Source organism: Puntigrus tetrazona, chromosome 22 (assembly GCF_018831695.1).
Source record: "Puntigrus tetrazona isolate hp1 chromosome 22, ASM1883169v1, whole genome shotgun sequence".
Lineage (NCBI taxonomy): Eukaryota > Metazoa > Chordata > Actinopteri > Cypriniformes > Cyprinidae > Puntigrus > Puntigrus tetrazona.
This window is the reverse complement of record NC_056720.1, coordinates 5,672,991-5,695,464: the sequence shown is the minus strand read 5'-3', so window position 1 is coordinate 5,695,464 and position 22,474 is coordinate 5,672,991. Positions and strand designations below refer to the sequence as shown.

The 22,474-nt window shown below is 36.8% G+C and overlaps 3 protein-coding genes across 3 annotated transcripts in view; 2 read left to right on the top strand and 1 right to left on the bottom strand.

The window, feature by feature from the left end:
• The window catches only part of LOC122327460 (centromere protein P), a 52,198-nt gene extending 29,744 nt beyond the window's left edge, over nucleotides 1-22,454 (bottom strand). Inside the window, exons 1-6 of the mRNA XM_043222845.1 lie at nucleotides 22,373-22,454; nucleotides 21,693-21,842; nucleotides 21,369-21,520; nucleotides 21,069-21,157; nucleotides 19,815-19,903; nucleotides 14,658-14,754 (exon numbers count right to left, since the gene is read on the bottom strand). Coding sequence (XP_043078780.1) covers nucleotides 14,658-14,754; nucleotides 19,815-19,903; nucleotides 21,069-21,157; nucleotides 21,369-21,520; nucleotides 21,693-21,820 — 555 coding nt within the window. The 5' untranslated portion in view covers nucleotides 21,821-21,842; nucleotides 22,373-22,454. The remainder of the gene's footprint in view (nucleotides 1-14,657; nucleotides 14,755-19,814; nucleotides 19,904-21,068; nucleotides 21,158-21,368; nucleotides 21,521-21,692; nucleotides 21,843-22,372) is intronic.
• On the top strand, nucleotides 1,701-6,129 carry omd (osteomodulin). Its single transcript, XM_043222722.1, has 3 exons — nucleotides 1,701-3,154; nucleotides 4,374-5,311; nucleotides 5,425-6,129. The coding sequence occupies exons 2-3, from the start codon at nucleotides 4,390-4,392 to the stop codon at nucleotides 5,658-5,660; spliced, it is 1,158 nt and encodes a 385-aa protein (XP_043078657.1). The 5' UTR covers nucleotides 1,701-3,154; nucleotides 4,374-4,389; the 3' UTR covers nucleotides 5,661-6,129.
• Nucleotides 8,431-13,874, top strand: ogna (osteoglycin, paralog a). The gene is made up of 6 exons (XM_043222858.1): nucleotides 8,431-8,734; nucleotides 11,059-11,143; nucleotides 11,308-11,472; nucleotides 12,111-12,313; nucleotides 12,477-12,569; nucleotides 12,670-13,874. Exons 1-6 carry the CDS (start codon nucleotides 8,582-8,584, stop codon nucleotides 12,838-12,840), a joined length of 870 nt encoding a protein of 289 aa, XP_043078793.1. The 5' UTR covers nucleotides 8,431-8,581; the 3' UTR covers nucleotides 12,841-13,874.
• Nucleotides 22,455-22,474: the final 20 nt, after the last annotated feature.

The window sequence follows — 22,474 nt, the reverse complement described above, 5'->3', positions numbered from 1 at the left end:
CCAAATTAATTTTCTAGATTCCATTACAATGGTTTCATTGCATTTTAATAATCAGATGCATCGATAAATGATAGATTTTTACAAAAAAGTGATGTTTCATAAACATATTTTAAGAAGAGCGCGCACAGATAATTTACACGACTGGTACATCATTATGTGATTACATCGTTACCCATCGTTATAGCCTTCTGTCAAAGTTTCTTCTACCAAAATTTTATTTTGAATGGTTGCTGTTTGTATATATTGACAAAAGATGCTCAAGAAGAGACTTTCAGAGCAGTTTTAGAGAGTATGTGTTCATATTGTGTTTTGATGTAAGTGTATCGACCTAGTTTTTATGTATCCATGCAAAATTTCATATATTCTGTGACACGGCGCAGTATAGAGTAAATTCCGTTTATGATTGGATTGCATGTTTTTATCTTTGTTTTCTGAATTGTGGAAACTCTATGTAACTGTATATGTAAACATACTTAAGGACTTTTTATAGACAGACGTTAAATGAAAAGTTGCGCCTGCTGCAGCAATTCCTAGCCATATCATACAAAACGCAACTTTTAATTTTCTGTCGGTCTTAGATGCAACTACAGAAGAGTCGAGATTTAAACGGGGAAAATAACGAAACTCTCTGGTCATTTTTGAGCAATATACTAACGGTCTAATCAGATTCAACGATCTATGCTAAGCTGTTCCTAAAAGTGCTGCCGCCAGACCCAGAGATTGGCTGAATTGATTTGAAAACGCCAACTGTTTAACTCTAGGGGAGTTGGAAAACAAGCTTATTTAAAAAAAAAAATTGTGGAGTGTTCCTTTAATGATTTTCTCATAAAGACAGTAACTTGCTGCCACCTACTGGTACAACAACATAAAAGGGTACAAACGCACAAACACAGACAAGTGGAGTAATAAACGGTAGTGTAAATAGTGGAGTAATATTACATAATTTAATAACTTATTATGTTGTTTTGTTTCTCTGGAATTTAATATTGGTCTGAAGGGGTTAAGAAGTGGGGGGAAAAAAAAACAACATAGAGGGGTGGAGGCTAAAGAGAGAGAGAGGCTCTGCTCAGGAAACATATGGAACAAATCTTCAGGTTGGCCTGATCTGCTGCTGCCACGTCTTGCATACCGGCGTCTCCAAAAAACCTCACAACAGGTTTGGATCATTTAGGATCCCTGAGCCCCAGAAAACACCTGAGGGATTCGAACACGCATATCTGAAACACTTTGAAGCTGCACCAATACATCACAATTAGAGTAAACCTTCAGACGTGAACAACTCTGCAGTTTCCACTTCTATGACGAATCAATCATTTATTACAAATCTGATGTTATCGGATATTATTATAGTTTGATCCCTCAGATCTATCAAACGTATTCTTCGATGGTAATGTTTTTTTATTATCGTTTTTAGCTAGTTATTGGTCTTGGGGGCTCAAACAGTACATGTGGAGAACTCTTTGAGCACGTAACTATGAAGGACTGAATCTACGTCTAGTTTAGATCTTTCTTAAACACACCTCATGTTTTTCCCCTCATTCAGTTTCCCTTCAAAGTAAATACCTTTGAACTAAGACAGAAAACAACCACCCAGCTTGTTTTTATCAGCCCACTTCAAGACGACTTACCTCCACTGGAGCATTTTCCATAAAATCTCTCAAATTCAGTCAGACACACATTTGCGGATTCAGGGTTTTTTTTAGGTTTCAAATGGTCCGTAAAATATAACTCACGGTACTTGCATGCAGGTACAACTGTGACAAATGGTGTTTACACCAAGACTACTTTTGCGTATGCCCACTTACTAAACTGGGAAAGTATCCCATATTCACAGAATCGAACTTTAAATATAATTAATTAAAATCCCTACAGAATTAACAAACACCCATTAAGATCAGCAGGTATTGAAGACGTGCGGTAAAACTCAAATGCGATTGAAAACATGTATATGCAATTACTAGCCATGAAAATGCAATTAAAATGCAATGCATGTGTGCATTTGCATATTTCCCAGAAGCAATAGCCATTCAGATATTTGCACACTGCTAAAGAGCGTTGCCCATGCTTGTGTAGATTGCACGCGATCGCTCATCTTTCCCAAGCCTGGATGTTAGTTTAAAGTCATATTTTTACAACCATTAAGCCAGGCTGAAGTTTATCAAAGACTGAAAAACACAATAAAGCTTTTATTTCACTCAGTTTTCAGCCCCTTCCTCAGAAAAATGGCCCAAAAGAACCTCTTGGGATTGCAATCCTGACGGCTCTTTTTTTCGTCAACCCGCAGTAGCGCTCATGCTGCAGAGACTTCTCAGCGTCTGCCATGTGGGCAGCAGCAAAAACAAATCTTCCAGCTGACAGAATGAGTGCTGAGGGGTCTGTCTAGCCAACTCTGAAAAAACAAAAAAAACGCCACTCCGTAGACTGGTCATGAGAGACCGTCTGTGGTTTAACTCTGATACAGTACAAGCACTGGAAAAAGTAGTCATGTTGCAGAAGGCCTCCATAAAGTGAGCTAGAAATGTCTAAACCAATTAAATTGAACCCACTTAATTATCGCCAATGAGTTTCAGGCCAGTTTTGCCGACTGTCGTCTTCCTTCTCACTTAATAAATAATCTTTGAAGAACTCTGGCTAGTTCTGGTTTTCATTTGCCATATATATATATACACACACATATACAGTATAATATTTATTATATACAGACAGAGAGAGTTAATGTTACACTAGTGCAACACCTGTTATGAGTCTGGCCTTAATTTTGCGGGTTAAATTTTTACTGTCCACATGCAATAACGTGGACGGGATACTAGGCCATTCCTTCCAGAACTATGTCTGGAAACTTCAACCTCACCTCAACGCAACAAAAGGGGAAAAGAAGAATCAGATGAGACCACGAGGCTTCACTGAGGTCACCGAACACATGCAACCAAACGCTTCCAGAATCATTTCCACGGTAAAAGAGGCAGATCTCAATCTCTCCCCAAACGCCTGATGCTGCTGCTGCTGCTGCGGGGGAAACCACAGAGTAATCGTTCACGCTCGTCCCAGGAGAAAAACGTCGTCCGAAGGGGTCCCCTGCTGCTGGGTTTCGTCTCGGGCGCTCGGTGTTCACAATTTCACTCGGCCTCCCACTGAGAGAAAAACGACCCCACAGGTATGACATCATGATTTTAAAGATCGTACACTAACGAAATCAGGGGAGTTGCTTTTTGGGAGGATTTATATCATTCATGTCTGCAAAACGAATTGCTTTAAGCATGTTTCTCCTAAATGTAAGCAACCTACAGGCTACATTCAGTTCATATATATATTATACACCTAAAACGTAGAATAAGAAAGTGCTCATTTCGGAATTGAAAAAACGTGTTTAACTAGACAAGTCTTTTAATTCTCACGTTCAAAGGCCAATTAAATACGCTCCTCCAGATGACGGTGATTATACGTCGAGAGATTCACGAAGACAAACTTCACATTATTTAATGGAGAAACGTTAAAATCATAGCCAGCACATCAAACTCTGACATACTGAGCAGTTACAGTAGATTTAAAAAAATTACTCGCTGTACTTTTTGGATCACTTTTCTAGCTGATTTGCCAGCTCATATTATAACTATGACCAAACTACATTTTTTAAGTGTAGGAGAATATTACATCAAATAAAAATAATAATCCATGAAGACACAGTTCTTTCATATTTCAAGGGTGCGTCCGCCTCTCCAAAATGGTTGTTTTTGTTTAGAAGTAAAACATAAATACCTATTAATACCAGCTTAGTCAAGCACCTTCAGTAAAAACCCTGCTGAGATAATTGATCCCAGACATTACAACAGAAGAGAACGCTAAACAAATATCAACATTTACAAAAAAAATGTAATATTTTCCAAAGTATGTGCAATTAGAGATGTTTAGTCTTTTGTGAGGGTACCAAACCACTAAAGCAGAGCAAAAAAAGCGAATAGAAACTTTTCAAAAAGTTTTGAAATCTAATTTTGGATTATTTCAGCTGCGATCGCTTTCTATCCACATATCTATTTAGTTTTTTTTTGGTGAGACCCAGTCCACATTAAAGAGTATTGTAATATAATATTGCAGATTTTACTATTATATTGATTATTGTAGTGAGTTATGATAATAGCTGCGTTTTCATAAACCTTCAAATTGTGAAAATTGAAAAAACATCATGGAAATGTGTCAATTTAAAAAAATCTCTTATATATATATATATATATATATATATATATATATATATATATATATAGCAAAAAAACTGTTTATGCTCAAATGAGTTAGTTTTTCAGGCAAATCGAAACTAAATGTTAAAATGTTAAAATGTTCTTAATATTAAAATACAATATATTTTTGTGTCCAAACAGATTAAAGGGAAATACCATGACACCACCACACATCTTGACAATACCGTCTCTGCTTTTGCTTTCTGGAGCTCTGGTACTTTCTCAAGACTATGTAACTGAGTATTCAGATTATGACACAGATGACTCTTCGCCTGAAGATCCTCAGCCTGATTATGATGCCCAGCTGTTGTATTCGTACGAATGTGCCAGCGAGTGTTTTTGCCCTTCGGCCTATCCTATTGCCATGTATTGCAACCACCGAAACCTCAAAGCAATTCCCAACGTCCCTAGACACATCCGCCACTTGTACATCCAGCATAACGACATAGAAGAGATAACCGCAAAGCCTTTCATTAACGCCACGTCCCTGAGGGAAATCAACCTCAGCTACAACAAGATCCAATCCTCTAAGGTGGATAAAGATGTCTTTCGAGTACTCAAGGAACTCATTCAGTTACACCTTGAGCATAATCATTTGGAAGACATTCCTTCTCCTCTGCCAAAAACCCTTAAGAGGCTTCATCTGGGCTTTAATAAAATTTCAAAGATACCAGCCGACGCCACGCGCGACCTTACGAAACTTACAGTGCTGGATTTGTGCAGCAACAGACTAACAGACGCAGGTATTAAAGGAAAGATCCTATCTGGCATGAAGAGCCTCGTGCAAATCAACATGTGCAACAATAAGCTCAAGACCATGCCAGCGGACCTTCCAGAATCGATCCAGCAGATATCACTGGAAAACAACTCAATCGCCTCCATACCAGAGGGCTACTTTAGGAAGACTCCGAATCTTTTGTCGCTTCGCATGCCTCACAATAAACTCAAATCCATTGCATACAGCGCCTTTAACCTGTCCAAACTGATGGAGCTCCATTTGGGCCATAACCTGCTCTCCAAACCGTTTTTTGTTCCCAGGACCTTGGAACATCTTTATCTAAACCACAATGATTTTAAAGGTAGTATTGAACTTAAAGGCGCAAATGCTGTAGAATAAAACGTGAAGGTCTCTTCGAGAAATGTTAAGCACATCCTTGATTTACCTCTAATAACGAGACATGTCTCTTTGCAGATCTGAATATCTCTCTGTTGTGTCCATCACTGGATCTTGGCAACCCTAACATGCTGACCTACATACGCCTCGACAACAATAAGCTGAGAGGACCAGTGGACTACTATGCTTACAGATGTTTCCCAAGGCTGATAATGATATTTTATGGAAACCAAAGGGAGGATGATAAAGAAGACCCTGAAACCAAAAAATATGAAAAACCGGAACGACCAAAGGCAACAAGGCTATCAACTTGATAGATTAGATTTTTGACATGTGCCCTAGTTCAACACACCAAACTACTCATTATTCAAAGATTAAAAAAAGAAGTTACAATAATGAAATATTATTAAAAACACGTATATTAGTAAACATTCTATTTGATCTTGCATGGTAATCATAAAATGTGGACAAAACTGGATTGCTATGTACAAAACGTTCTGGTTTAAAGATTGCTTTGTTTTGCACAATGTCACTTTTCTCTTAAATGCAATATAAAGCATGTGTCTACACTAATAAGCCGCATTGCAATGCATGTGAATTCCTGCAAATGTAGTAAATAGCAATGCTTTTTTTCCCCTGGTGAAATTACTGTAAAATGCTACTGAAGCTGGAAAAGTATAAGGATCCAACATAAAATAAGCTATATAGCAATGCTACTGCATGCAAATATAACGACAGCCCATTAGTTTCATAAAATAAACATCCTTTTGAAAAAAATGTGAAGTTCTGTAATTTTTGTGCATTATAATTTAAACATCAGGGCACGGTTGCACCATCCATTCGTCATTTCTTATTTTAATTTTCTTATTCTAACTTCTTTTGCCTTGCATATGCTCATGGTAAATACAAGCTTCTATTAAAAAAATGATACATTAATAACATTAGTGTATATATAAGCTACATTATATGTAAATAACAATTTGGAAACTTTAATTGAAATAAATTTGGATCAATAAATAATTAAAGAAAAAAAACACGCACAACATAGAGCAAATATAGAGTAAATGTCAGCAGCACCAAATATGCCTGAAAGCTTGAAGGTTGTCGGGTAAAAGAAGAGCGTATTGATGAGCTTCACACAGTCTATTTTATTCAATCCCTTACTCTTGACCAGACGCTTTCATGAATATTTTGTTTATACGTAGAGTTGCACTTCGACTAAGTGTAACGGTGCAACAAAAAGAAAATTGTAGTGCGTAAGTTGGCCATTTACGTCAAAATTGGGTTAAGTTGTAACTTACGTACAGCTGGTGCAACCGGTCATTTATTTGTAGATAGGGATAGTTCACTCAAAATGTCAATCGTGACTCTACACCAGACGTAATACAACTTTTTTTTTTTTTTAACGTCATTAAATGTACACACTGCGTGACTCACACCATCTTTGTTATAGAATATGCATGTGGGTATGCATCGAGTTCGCAGTTTTAACGTAGCTTTGCTTAAATTTCGTTTTTTCCAAGATCCGAGGTAAACTATGTTTTAAATGAATAATTATATTCGATCTCAATTTTGACATTTTTTACACTAAATGAAGCACAAAATCAGTAACTAAGATTATCAATGTTGTTGCTCCAGCCGCGATGTGGAAAAAAACATACAATTTTGCATGACGCAGCCATCATAACTAGTCAAAATAACTCTTATATACCTTATTTATAGAACTTTTTATAACTATAACCTTTTATTGTGTGTCGCATGCAGTTAGGACATGGTATAAGACCTTGTTGAAGCTTCCAAACACATATTAAGATACTTTTGTTAAAAGCCAAAAGCTTTTAGTCCATCTGCAGCGTAAATAATCATAAAAAGAATAATCATATAACCTTTTACTCATGCCACGTAACCTATAAGTGCGAAAAACCCCCACGTTATTTCAATATAAGAAAGTTTTTGCATACTTAATGCATTTCCATTAGGTGTCCTTTCAATTAGCAGTTTTCAAATTCAGATTGAACCTTAATTATAATGAAATAAGGAATTATTTATTTAAAGAATTTTAATTTTTGAACTATACCTTGAACATTAAAAAAAGAGTACAGAAGTGTATCAATTATTCATTTTTGGGTTTTTTTATGTAATTATTGCTTTTTTTTGGCTGATCTCTAGTAAATTATTCAGAGTCCTGAATTACTAATAATGAACTAATTTATTATGAAAACTACTTTTTGGTGTAGAGGACTCATGTTTAAATATTTGGAAACCTCCAAATCAAGTCGTGTGCCGAAGAAACCACCCTGACGGAGAAATTAACCACAGAGGATCAGCAGTGTAAAAACATTTCTAAGTATCTGGCCCTTTTCCTAGTACAGTAACTTTTTACAGGTTGGCATAATTGTTAACACACCTGTAATGTTATTCATACTCTATTTCCATCTCTGTTTATTTTCGGGGGGCCGAGGGGCCTTTCGTCTTGTCTTAAGGTGCAAAAATCAGAGTAAATCACTCACATGTTTCCTATTAAACGTGTTTTTCTTCACTTTAATCTTTAAGTGTCTGTTTTATAGAGGGGCTCTGTTGTACTTTTGTAAAGCATCGTATTTGGTTTTAATGAAATGTATCGAGGCAAACTTGTTAATTAGACAAACAAACCGAAAATGTTTAGACGAGATGATAACTATAATTAAAGAATTTGGACGTGATCTATCCCATTCTTGTTGCAGATTCCTACAAAACTAAACCTTTTTTTTCTAGTGAATGTACTAAAAATGCTACCAAAACTGGATCCAACGTCCTCTAACTGTCTTTTCTGGCTTCTCTGAGAAGCATGAAGATTTATTAGAAAAGCACATAATGAAAGAAGAGCCAAACATGCCTCAATATTCCAAGAGATCAGCACGCATACATTTCTGAGCTACAAAGCAAAACTAACAATCCCTTTCATTGCCTTCTGCTCTGTTTTACGAACTGTTTTTTTTTCCAGTGGACCACAAACATGGCCAAACCCCGCAGGCGACACAGTGGTCCGATCGGCTCAGATGGGAATGCGAAGGGTTAAGGTCTGTTCCATAAACTCCCACTTAAGGATCTCCTCTGGCAGCCCGTGGTGGGGCTTAAAATCCTGATTTGACAGATCACATTTTACTCACAGGCACTAAGAAAATAGCCAACCGCTGCCTGCACTGCGCTTCGGCTCTTTAACGTGGCAGAACACATCCCAGAGTCTTTAGATACAATGGGGACGAGGCTGCGAATGCTCGTATCGGCAGTCATATTTGCATCGTGGGTGCTCTCAGCATCTGGTGCACGCTATCACACTCACAGGCATCACCGACTGGAGGATGTAGCGCTTACTGAGGACATCGATGTAAGGGCGCAGAGGAATAAGGTAAACTTGGTATTTTTATTCCATGGTTCATTATTTCACAACAAGGGCTGAGAGAGCAGGTTGTTTAGAAATGGGTTTTCTACTGCTTGTCCAATTCATATATGCTTTGGGTTTTATTTGTTATAAAATATTGTCATAAATATTGCTATAATACATGGTTTTAATTAGCTTAATTGAAACATTTCAACATTTAACCAAACCATATGACACATTAAATCTAATACAATATGTAAAATCATTATTTACCAAGTATTATATGTATTATAATTAAACATCTACAATAAATAAAATATAAAATACTAATATATATATATATATATATATATATATATATATATATATATATATATATATATATATGTAATATAATATTAAAAGTAAATGTCACTTAATATTTAGTACTAAGATTATGATTTATGCCATTGCAACTGACTTTCCAAAAAAACATTTTATATATATATACTTATATTTGTGTGTGTGTGTGTGTGTGTGTGTGTGTGTGTGTGTGTGTGTGTGTGTGTGTATACATTTATCAAAACGACATGTTTATTCACATTTCCAGTAAGCTAAGTTCATTTTAATTAATAAATGTTTTTGCTTTAGCTTAAAATTATACCACACATTCACAGGTCTGTCTAATATATATATATATATATATATATATATATATATATATATATATATATATATATATATATATATATATATATATATATATATATATATGTGTGTGTGTGTGTGTTACATTTCCACCATAAAACCAGATAACTTCCGCACATTGATGGTTTTGAAAGCGTAGTTTTGTTCAAATAAACAAAACTCAACAGCTGCCCGGCTCTGTGTGGAAGCTCTCTCTGATTAGTCAGCAATCTGTTCTGGAGGAGTTCCCTCAGGCTCAAATTCTCCCACCCACAGCTTCACGCTAACTCAGAGGGTCAAACACTGTCGGGGTGATTTAACAGTCGCCCGAAGACACACAGGTCCAAACAGATGCTCGTCTCAACAAGCCAAAAGAGATAACAGTTACTCACGAACAGGATGTAAAAGGAGTAGTTTACTTTAAAAAAATAAGTTGTCATCGCTTTCTCACCCTCATGTTATTACGAACCCTCATGTTATGACTTTCTTTCATCCATGAAACACAAAAGATGTTTTCCGTGCATCGGTAACGAACAGGGACTAAAACTTCCGATCTTTAAAAAGCATGCAAATATGCCTGAAAAGTGTCAGAAATATTTTCCCCTACAACTCACATGCTTAATTACGCATCTTCTGATGCAATGCAAGCGTTTTCCGTGCTGAGAAGATACAAATTCAAGTCATTATTTAGAAAAAAACACTGTCTGTCTTTGGCACTGTTCCTCAGTGATCCAGATGCAATGGTAAACAGTTGACCGGAGAGGATTATTGTCAGTAAATAAGATGTCTTTTTTCATGCAAAGACCTTAAAATGGCTTAAAAAAACTCACTAATCACTCTTTTTAATGTTTTATGTTATCCTTTACTGTATCTGAATACACTGCTACTTTTGAATCTCACAATTTGGACATTTCGTAACTTTTTGTAGAGTCAAATCTGAGTGATATAAACTCTAAATTTAGGATACAGTTAAATTTCTTTCCTAAAATGTTGTGTTTTTATGTCCTGCTATGTTTGAGAAATATAAACCCCCAATATAAGGCTTCATAAATTTATATCTTACAATTTTGATAAATGTCTTCAGAATTGCGAGATTTAACCAAGTCGCTCAAGAGAGAAAAAAAAAAGTCTTTTGTACCAAAAACAGGCTACGATTTATTAAATAATTAAAAAAAAATGTTTTCTTGCATTTAGGACATTTGTGAGATGGAAAAAGACTGATATTTCTCAAAATTTCGATGATTTATCTCCGTTCTGACTGTATTTCTCATAATTGCGAGTTTATATCTCACAATCTTGCCGAAATTACAAGTTTAAATCTCGAAATTGTGAAAAAAAACTTTGAGATGAAAAAAAAGTGGCAATTACCTTTTTTCAAAAACGTTTTATTCAGTGGCGGAAAAGGGCATCCGTTGGTTGTTTATTAATAAATCTCCATCGCCTGCTTTCAGATGGAGCGGCAGTTAATACACAGAGCCGTAGATCCCAACATTCATTGTTGCATGCATTTCATTTGTGATTATTAAGTGCCGCTCCATCTGACGGGATGCACGAGGCTATCACATTCAAAATATCGTGCACCCCAAGGTATATTGCATATATGTTTTTTTTAAACAAAAAGTTTAATGTGAATGTCAAATTTTTCTTGTCGGTAAAAATGCACCAACTAATAAGCCATTTTACAGAGAGCCACAGACGACGACTACGCCCTTCTGCCGGCCGACGCCCCCGATGACTCTGGCCCGATGCAACCCGGAGGAGACCCTTCAGGTAACAAACAACTGTCGAGTGATGGGCTCTTTTTAAAAACTCACAAGAGCCTGTTTTTTTTGTTCATATGGGAGTGGGAAGTGTTAAAGAAGCGATGCGTGTTCGCCTATCCGCCAAGTTTCGTTAGCTTGCCCGTACTGAATAAAATCTTGTACATGTTCCAGACCTTCCAACATGTCTACTGTGTGTGTGTTTGACTGGATCCGTCTACTGCGAGGAGGTCGACCCAGATATGACATCGGTGCCTGCTCTGCCAAAGGAGACAAACTACCTCTACGCTCGTTACAACAAGATAAAAAAGATAACGGCCAAAGATTTCGGAGATATCGGTGAGTTCTTCCTGACTTGACTTGCTCTGGCATTCTCGTTGACCGCCCTGTTCTGCTGGGGGAACAAATGCAATTCTTGTGGATAGGATAAGAGATTACCCCAAAGGAGAGCAGGAGGCAAACAGCTGCTTCTTTTCAGAAACAACCCAGAATCCATTTCAGCCAAAAGATTTCCAAATGTTAAGGGACATGATATGCAAACCGCAACGAGATCGCATGAGATCGCGAGTTCTTCCGTTGCATAAAGACGTTGATCGCATTTCTGAACCACAACATCCTTCACAATATGCGTGTTGACAAAAATTTGCACATGTGGTAAACAACTTTTTTTGTAGCAGTGCATTATGGGCACAAAAGTTAGCTAGACTGAGAAGTAAGCGCTTTCAGAAGCCTAATGGATCCAAGGATTTTAGAACACTATAATATTGTCTTAAAGCAAGAAATGAAAAGAAAACCACTTTCATTAACAAATCCAATGATAATTTGTTGAATATATATATAGGATATGCACACTTGATGCGAATACAATGCATATTCACAGGAAAACTGTAATTTCAGAGCCAAATTGTCCAAATTGTTTTAAATACTCTGCTAACCAATTTAACGCTCTTCTGTCCATTTTCATTCATCGACTGTAGTGACTCTGAAGAGAATCGACTTCACTGGAAACATAATTTCTGAGATCGAAGACGGCGCGTTTGCTAAGCTTACCATGCTAGAGGAGCTCTCGCTAGCTGAAAACCAGCTGGTCAAGTTACCAATGCTACCGGCGAAATTAGTCTCCTTCAATGCTAATCACAACAAACTGAGGACCAAAGGAGTCAAGGCAAATGCGTTCAAGGTAGAGTCATAAATTGTTTTAAAACACTACTATCCAACCCACAACCTTTTGTTTTAGATGTTCTATAGTAACTTAATTTCTAGAAAGAGTACATTTACAAATTTAATTCATCAAAACCCCTCTCGTAATTCCAACTTGGAATTCTGATCTTCTCCACTTCCAGAAATTAAGCAAACTGACACATCTGTATCTCGCTCACAATGAACTGGAGGCGGTTCCTCTCATTCCAGAGACTGTCCGTACGCTTCACCTTCAGGTTAGGAAGCCGTTTCGCTTCGCACAAAAATCACCCAAAAACTATTACAAAAGCCAGTGTTTCGAAGGAATTCTAAACCTCTCTATTGCTGTGTTTTCAGAACAATAACATTTCAAGCGTGACCGTGGACACCTTCTGCAAAGGTAACAACACGTACTACATTCGTCCCAACATGAACGAGATCCGTATGGATGGAAATCCCGTCATCCTCGGCCAGTACCCCACCAGTTTCATATGCCTGCAGTCTCTGCCAATTGGGCGATACCAATGAAAACTGTATCAAAGGTACTGAGAAGTCCTTGGATAGCCAATGATGATGGCTAAAACAGAGAAGCAAAAGTCGTTCAATCTCCTGGTGCCTGAGTGTAGAAAACGTTAAAACCATGAGAATCTGTATTATATATCTAATTATGTAACAGCTGCCCAAACACTTAAATATCCTTTTGATATTGACTTTGTAGATGAACCTAAACCACAAGTCTTTGAAAGAATAACTTTATATCCATTGTAAATAACCACTGGAGGCTACTGCTTGGTAAAATGTGAGATCATGAAAAGCTGCAGTCAAGCTTCTAGTATTCCTCAGAACTCTGTGAATTTCTGACACTTTCTAGTACTGTTAAAATGTCTTACTTTGGCTGAAATTAAGATGCCTGCTAAGTTAAATAGAGGCAGAGGAACTCATTCCAAGTTCCAAGTCACTGTTCTTTCCCAGCTGACTTTTACTTTAATATTTTGAATATTATTTATATGCTAAATTTGTAATTACTACCTATGTGTGAATTAAACATGAATAGACTGTACAGTAAAACATTGTATGAAATCAACATGTAATGTTCATTTTAGTTGTTCAAATACACCTTTTTTCTAAAACAGTGTGACTGGTTTGCTTTTATCTTGTATAACAACCATGCCAGACAGCAGTTTAAAAAAAAATGCAGTTCCAAAAAGAGATCAAAACAACTGTCTGCAAATTGCAAACCAATCAAACCCAAAGATTGTGCATGCAGAAAGTTCTGGAAAAAGTGGGGTAATATTGTTCCATTTAACTGGCCAAATTGGCAGCCATTGCAGCACAATGGTCCAAGCAAATAATGGAATGTTTTTCATACTGACTCGAAGGCTTCATTCCCAAACTTTCACTGCCATCGAGTCATGGAATTTGTTCCCAATCTGGCATTTAGCAATCTTTCTCATACAAGTCTTATGATATGTGCATATTAGGGGGAACTACAAATAAAAAACCTCACAAGAAGATAAATAAAAATGGAGAACTTAGTTATTCTAGGTAGAAAAGAAATAAAGAAATTATTTAGAAGAATCCAGGTGTCTTTATTTTGGTTAAACATTGGTCTAAATATTCATATTTCTTCTATAACTTACTACAAGGTACTGCACAGTAAGAAGTCTTTGGATAGCCAATAACGATGGCTAAAACCACAAAGTAAAATTGTCCTGGGCATCATTAGGTTGTGCGTAATAACATTGCGCTTGCAGCACAATTATTATAGTTCCTAGCCATATCGGCTTATAAAATTGCAACTTTTCATTTTCTTTCAGTCTTAGTATACAATGTCACTACAGAAACGTCTTTGGTCATTTTTGAGCGTGATGCTAACGGTCTAATCAGATTCAATGATCTATGCTAAGCTGCAGCTGAAAGTACTAGCGCCAGACTCGGAGATCGGTTGAATGGATTTGAAAACGGTAAAACTAAACTTTTTAACTCTAGGGGTGCTGAAAAATTAGCCTGTTTTCAAAAATAGTGTTCCTTTAAAGTAATTCGAAAGCAGCCAAGTTTGTAGTTCTTATATGCCAATTGGGTCTGACTCTGGGCTATTTTTGCATAGTTGTTGTGGGTTATTTTGTACTGGTAATATTGGTGTAGTCTACATGCAAATTTTAACTGAGCCACGTTTGAAGAGAGGGAGGCATAATCACTGCTACTCTATCATGATAACACCGGCTAAATAACTGTGTAAATATCAAATTGATCAATCAATAATTGCTGTCATTTCTCAGTACTCAAGAGCTGTGCTCATACATAGTTGGTTGAGGATCTTATTCTCAGCTTCTATTGCTGGTTACCTGAAAGTGCTGAAACGTTTGACGCCTCTCCTCGCACCTGTCAGAGAATGTCCTCAAGGTCCTGAAGAACAAGAGAAGATCTTTTGTGTCCTCCACTCTGCAAACAGAAGAAAACCCATCACTGTAAAGGAAATTTCATCCTAAATGTAAAATTCAGCATATAATATAGAAGACGAAACTGTGTATTTGCGTTTAATTCCCTTCACAGGCTGACGTTACGAGACATTGTGAGATTTTCCATAGATTTACTAGGGGCCCAGAAACTGTGGCACAAGACACAACTTTCCATGACTCTCGAGTCTTGTCTGTGAAAGGCCAGTGTTGTAATGAGTGATGGAAAAATGGTAAGTCTCTCAAAACTAAATGGATCCACTCCAAGAGTAAAAGACAGCAGCTTAATGGCAAGAACCGGAGAAAAGGCTCCCTGAGAATTTCTAAACACCAGACAATTAACGTACGCCTAACATTTTTTGGATTTGGGTGAGCTGAAAGTTTACAAACATTAATCAACCATCTGGTTTGACTGACGTCTAACGCTGTTTAGAAGAAACCACAGACAAATCACCCTCGCCGACGGATCTCATTTTGTAATGTGGGCAATTTCCATCGTATGCATTTCAGATTTGTTGATTGGGGACCTTGAATCTGAAAAAGTCATTTTAAACCACGCTTTCCTAGAATGCTAACATTTTAAGCTTGACAGACTAAACATATTGAATGGCAGACCGATTAACGGCAAATCAATGTTTGGCTCCTTTGTATATTTCACTAAATTTGTCCCTTCGGTTTTTCTCATTTGCCTAGTTAGGCTGCCAAGAACCCGTGGTATGTACTAATATTAGAATTATAGATTCCAAAAAATATATATTATTTATTACGTCTACTTGTGTGGTTGTTCTCCGTTTTAAACTTCATACTCAAAAATCAACAGCTCAACAAAAGAACAAAACTTGTAAACATGACTACAGAGTATACAGTAATGATAGCACAAAAACAAAGTTTTAGCGCTCTAAAACTTTCACCCCAGACATGCCTGAATCCACTTATGTACCTGACCACAAGAGTGCTCAAAAAATTCTTCTTAAGTTTACATGAACCATAATGGTTATAAAATGCGTCTTCCTGAGACGCAGAGACATCTCAGACTTATGCGAGAATCATTATCTCCAGTATTTTTCCGACTCTCTCGTGCCAGGACAGACTCTCCGACCAGACAATATGATCCAGATGTACATTCAGCGACCAGGAGGCTGGCTGCGCTTTAGAAACAGACCCAAACAAATCGCCGCCAAAACAGCAGCATTACTTCAAACTGTAATTTGTCATCCCAGCCCAAAAATTGTGTGACTAAGTGGAACAACTGTAAGAGATCTTATATTAAGTCTTAAGAAAACAAAACTCTGAAATGTAAATTCATTGGTGATTCTAATTCTGTAAATCAATAACTCGAATGCATTCACATTCAAAGTAAAATTAAACAGACCGAGCAATCTATGGTGGTAACCAGAGGTTCGTTGGTTTGAATATCTTGCAAACAGATGAATTAAAGGGATGGTTTACTTAAAAATGAATATTATCCCATCATTTATTCAACCCTAAGCCATCCTAGGTCTATATGACTTTCTTCTTTCAAATGAATACAGTCGGTTATATTTAAAAAATGTCTTGGCTTTGGTGGCTGTTGATATTCAATAGTTCAATAGAAGTCCAATAAAGTGCATCGATCCTTTATAAAAACAAAAGAAAAGGACTCCACATGGCTCTGGGGGTTAATAAAGGCATTCAGAATTTTGAATCAATGTTTAAAAAATGATTACTCGATCTCTATTGAATATCAACAGCCATTCATTTACTGTCATTAAGCCTGAGTTTAACTTTGATTGTATTTGTATGAAAGAAGAAAGTCAACTACACCTAGGATGGCTCGAGGGTGAGTAAATCATGGGGCAATTTTCATTTTTTGGTTGAACCATCCCTTTAATAGCTACCATGTACCATAAATCTACAGATACTGTATGACATGAAAAGATTAGCGTAGCACCTGGATAACAAATTGACCGTAAGCGCGACCCTTTCCCACTAGAAGTCACAGGTTCAGACCTCAGCGCTCATTTTTCTTCAAGCAAGTATGCTGTTATCTAAATAACCGAACCTTCTAATTATCTCGGCTGCGGTCTCCGACGTTTGCTGGAAACGCCGACATCAAAAGGTGTTACTTTAACGGGAAGTGTTGCGCAGCACTGCTCTGCCGTACTTGTTCAAGTAATAACAGAAGACAGAACTGTGCTTTAAACCGCAGGAATGTTTACACTATAAACCAACAGATAGACCAAATAAATCTACCTGGGACAACAATGGCTTTCATCCCTGAGGTGTCTGGTGGAGTCGTCCAGACTGTCCTGCCTCACACAATCCAGAGTTACCTACAGGTGGTCCACATGTTCGCTTTTTACAGTGCTGTTGGCTGTCAATGACTCGCTGGTGCCATTTGTTGACAGTTTAATGAGCGGGACATGTTACGGACCGTCACCACAGCTCTTTTAAACATTAAATCCACACGTCATTATGTTGGGTGCAGCGTTCTTCTGGACTCAAATGACTGAATCTCGTTACAGCGCGAGCAGAGCAACCGTCTATAACTTGCCTTGAAGCTGCTCTGTAGGAACTTTACCACAAAAGGAAAAAAACAATAGAATGGAATGGAACAGGATGCAAAATACAACAAAGCAGAACAGAATACAGAAACAGAATACGGAACACAATAGAATAGAACTGAGCAGTACAGACACGAAAGAACCGAGAGAACAAAATCATATGATCTCAGAAATAAAAGGTGCAAAAGCTGTCACTGGGGTCGTACCGTTTCAAAAGGTGCAGGTTTGTACCTAAAGGGTTCGTTTTGGTACCTTAAAGGTGCGTATTAGTACTTAAAGTGTACGTAATTTTAACCTAACAGGTACAAAAGGTGCACCTTTTGAAAAGTAGCTTTACTCTAAGTAGCGTATGCCTGTGTAATACTCTGGAATTTCAACGTAATTAGAAAGGTATTACATGTATTTAAGCTGTGTGCTAATGTGTTAAAATCACAAGGAGTACAGTACAGATACACATGAGGTTCACTTAAATACACTTCATTTTAAGTAGTTTATGTATGTCTGCTTGAATTTAGAATTATTTTGTGTAAAGTCTGCAACACACATGTGACAATCTTTTGGTTACATAAGTAGCCATGTAACAGATTTGGTCCGTTACGAAAGTGTAACAGTCGCAGCCCATTGCATCTACATAATTACAAACTGTTACATAACGTAGTTACATGCCAAGTACATTTTGTTTTGTACGACAGCTACTACTTATTAGATACTTATTAGGTAATTACTTCGTATTACGGACACCTTAAAATAAAGTGTTACCATAGAATACAAGGGAACAGACAACAACAGACTTCATGCGACAATACTGTAAAATTTTCTTCCTTCAAACGCGAATCCACCGCAGATACGGACCACGTGCATACTGATCGCTTATTTGTTCATTTGGCCTGCACCGCGAATAAACAAATCCTTCAGCTGCAAGCATAACAGAAACCCCTCAAACGAATTAATGAAGTTTGTCTAACGATGGAATATTTTTGCGGCTATATCGCATTCTGCTGAAAGACTCTCAAGAGTACGTCAGTCAATCAGCCAGCAGCTGATCGAGCAAACACTTGTCAATCAGCCCTCGATGAGAAAATCAGACCTCGACTTCACCGAGCGTCATGCTAGTGAGCCGCACAGATACATTTATTTCCCTCATAAGGAGTTTTGGTTGGATTTGTATGTTTTTACGAGACTAACATAAAGCAGAATGCACTTCTTTGTTCTGTGGTGTCTGGGAATTCAATTGCCCGATGTTTACTTGCGCGGTAGGTTTTATGTTGTATGACCTATGGGATTTCTGCTGATTCAATTACGCAAACAAGCAAGATGCATCATTTTGTGAGGAGCACAAATTATGCATGGAATCTGCTTGCCTTTAAAAATAACTGCATTAAAGGAATGGTTTAAAAATCTAAATTTACTCGCCCTCGGGCCATGCAAGACGCAGGACGCCTTGTTTTCTATTTAGAACAGATTTGGACAAATGTGGCAGTTTTACCAACGGATTCACTGAAGTGAATGGGTGCCGTCAGAATGAGAATCCAAACAGCCGATCAAAACATTATAATAATCCAATAGTAATTAACAGGACTCCAGCTAATTATTCAACATCACGTGAAGCTCTGACTTGTGTTTACATGGACTTTTGTGGTGACCTGCCACAATCTCAGCGCTCACCGTCACAAATAAGACTTTCAATGTTTCAAAGTTAAAAACATAGCAGACTTTAAATGATTTTATTAGATATGAGAAGGGACCCGACTGTCTTCAAAAAGGTCATTTTCATGTCATCTGTCCCATTATCGCTGAACTGTTTAATGTTTAGTGATGAAATGTAACGGACCCTGTTGTTAATTGTAACCATATAGTAGCCTGATGTAAACGGTCTCCCTATAGGCTATGGCTCAGAGCAGAAGCTGAGGAAGATTGTATTTATAATTACATTTGTTTAATTTTTCAAAAAGCTGTTATATTATGTTTTACACATATCATACACTGCTACGCCAATATATTATATATATATATATATATATATATATATATATATATATATATATATATATATATATATATATATATATATATATATATATCTCCAGAGTGTAAGTCTGTGGGAAATACTGCTGTGCGTTTGTAAAAATCCATCCAGCATATTTGTTTCGAATGGTTTTCACTTGTACACAGTGCTAGACGTGTGTATATTTCTATATAAACTTTATCACTTGAGAAGGTAAAATATAATAGTAGTGGACTCCAAAAAAATACTTAAAGCATCTTATTGACAGATTTATTACTCCACAAGACGCTAATCGATTATATGGGGTCATGTGGATTAATTGTGGGTTGTGTGTTTTTATCAGCTGTTTGGACTCTTATTCTGACGGCACCCATTCACTCCAGAGGATCCGTTGGGGAGCAAGTGACGCATTGCTAAACTGCTCCAAATTTTGAAGAAACGAACTCATCTTCATCTTGGATGGCCTGAAATGGAAATGCAATACAATCGTCACTCTACCTGGACACAAATGCAGAGAAATCTTTGAATTCAACACCATCCACAACGATATTGAGCTCTGTAACTCTCCTGAGCAGTGCATCGTCCTCCTGTAACAAAACACAAGATTAGAAAGAGCATTAAACTGATCTGCATTTATGAAACCGACGGTTTATGGGATTATTGTTGTCGGGAAGACTGGAGAAAGATTCTTTTCTTTTACGTGTTATATAACGCTTCAAATTTATTCTCAGCTATCCTCATTGTAAAGATGTCCAGTTACACTATTAATCAGCTTCAGACGTTCAAACGTAAAGAAAACACCGATTTCCAGAGTCATACGGATCCTGCCAGTTTAAAATAACTCACACATTCTGTTCTGAATCGTTTAATCCGACTGTGTGAATATTTGTGCCAAGGAGGGCCCTCGAAGAGCTGGAATTATGCATGCCATAAACATTTTAGAGAAACAAAAAGAACTGGAAGAGCTATAAATGCAGAGTCTGAACCATTAAGGAGACACGGTGCCCAAATCTCAGATGTTGAAAGGAAATGTCACGGATCAAATGGAGACATGCTGCTCTCTAGTGTTGAGTGTAAGAATAATCATCGCAGTCTTCAGCGACGGTTTTAATAACCACGGATTGTATGGAGCTTGAATGCTTCTAGGTGATAGATATATATATATATATATATATATATATATATATAATTTCAGCATTTGAATAACGGCACTTTATAATACAAAAGATGTCATGATGCTGATCACTTTAACATGTCACACCATTTAAAGGATTATACTTATTGTACTACTTATAATAACAAAATAAAATCTTATGAACTTATTTTTACGGCCATGGCCTCGTTGCAACAAACACTGGCTACATGTTTTTGCGAAACAAATCCATCATTAAGGCATTTTAACTTGTGGATTAATGTCGATTACTTGTGGATTGCCGATGTTTTATCAGCTTTTTTTGACTCTCATTCTGACGGCACCCATTCACTGAAGAGGATCCATTGGTGTACCAAGTAACAAACTCATTTACATCCTTGATGGTCTGAAGGTGGTTACATTTTAAGCATTTTTTTTTTTCATTTTGGGTAAACTATTTGTAAGAAAAAACCCAAACTTGTAAACTTGTTACTAATGGTTTTCTTATATCCGAAGCCCTTAAGCACAAAATCTACATGCTCTGCACGCATTTTGAAAGCATATATTCGTTTTAATAAATAATACTTGTGCAAATTTTATTTTTAAGTGCATGCACGTACCTGAATCTCAGTCACGGCAAATTCAACCTGGAACAAAAGTGCACTGCAGTGACCTGCAAGTCTGAGCTGCTGTACAAGTTTTCTTTCACCTGGAAAAAAAATTATGTAATAACCCAAATACAACCTAAATTATTGGTATATAAATACTTTTTATATATTATAAATTATAAAATTATATATATATAAATTAAATATAAATATATATATTATATATATATAAATTAAATATAAATATAAATATATATATAAAAAACATTTATATATAATAATATATATAAATTATATATATAAAAGACTCACTTTTGTGCAATGTCTTCACAAGACACTCATTTAGAGCGATCCCGTTGATTTCGGTCTGTCGCCTGAGGTTTTTTTCCAGCTCTCGGACTTCTGTGATCAGCTTTGAAAGAGCGTGCTTTTGTGCCCCTCCTCGTTCATCACAGACTGACGTTCTGAAAGAAAAACGTCATTCATTTCGTCCCGTCTTCAAGTGAAACATTTTTATTGCGTTTGTGGTTTTCGTGTTGTTGTTTTTTTCAGCGCTTGTCTGTCTGTGTCAAGTTTACGCTGCTATATGACTGTATGCTATTAGACAAAATCCACTGAAAGGCAATCCATACTAACAGTTCCCGCTGTAGTCGATCTCCATGCTCGATGAAAATGGACCGTAAAGTCTCCTCCTGTTCAGCCTCCAGTGTTTCAATTTCCTGCTGGAGCATCTGGATCTCTTCCTCGTACTTCTGCTCCATCATCTTCCTCAATCTACTAAACCAGCTTATGAAAAAAATACATTTACAGAGAAAAAGAGAGAGAGAGATAAAGAGACACATACATAACTTAATATTCTACATGCTATAAACAAACTAAATAGTAACATTTGCATTTTAACAAGATGCAAATGTTTTAATTGACCATGTCAAGTCAAAAACCTTAACTTTTTAACGAACCAATATATAAAATTTTATAACGTTTTAGCAAAATACACAACAAACAGATATTATTTCACTGCGTATCTGTCATCACACTCTGTAGGAGAGCAGAAACTCTTTTATAAATTGTCACAAACCGACAGATTAGACTGACAGCTGTCCATATGTTATTTCTAAACCTTTATATCACTTTATATACATTCATAACGATATTTTGAGCGTAAATAAGATGACAGGTGCTCGATTTGACGAATCAAATTAAGTAAAAAAAACTAAAGTTGGAATACAAATGCATATTTTAGGTCACACGGATTTAATAATTCGCGTAGAACTGCTATGAAACTTGAAAATCAATATATAAAGGAACAAACTTACTTTAATGTCGCTCTGAAGGTAAACACGGCGACTTCTCGATACCGACCGATTCAACCAAATCCCGCGTCAACGTGGAGCGTACCACGTGAGCCCTGCGGGGGT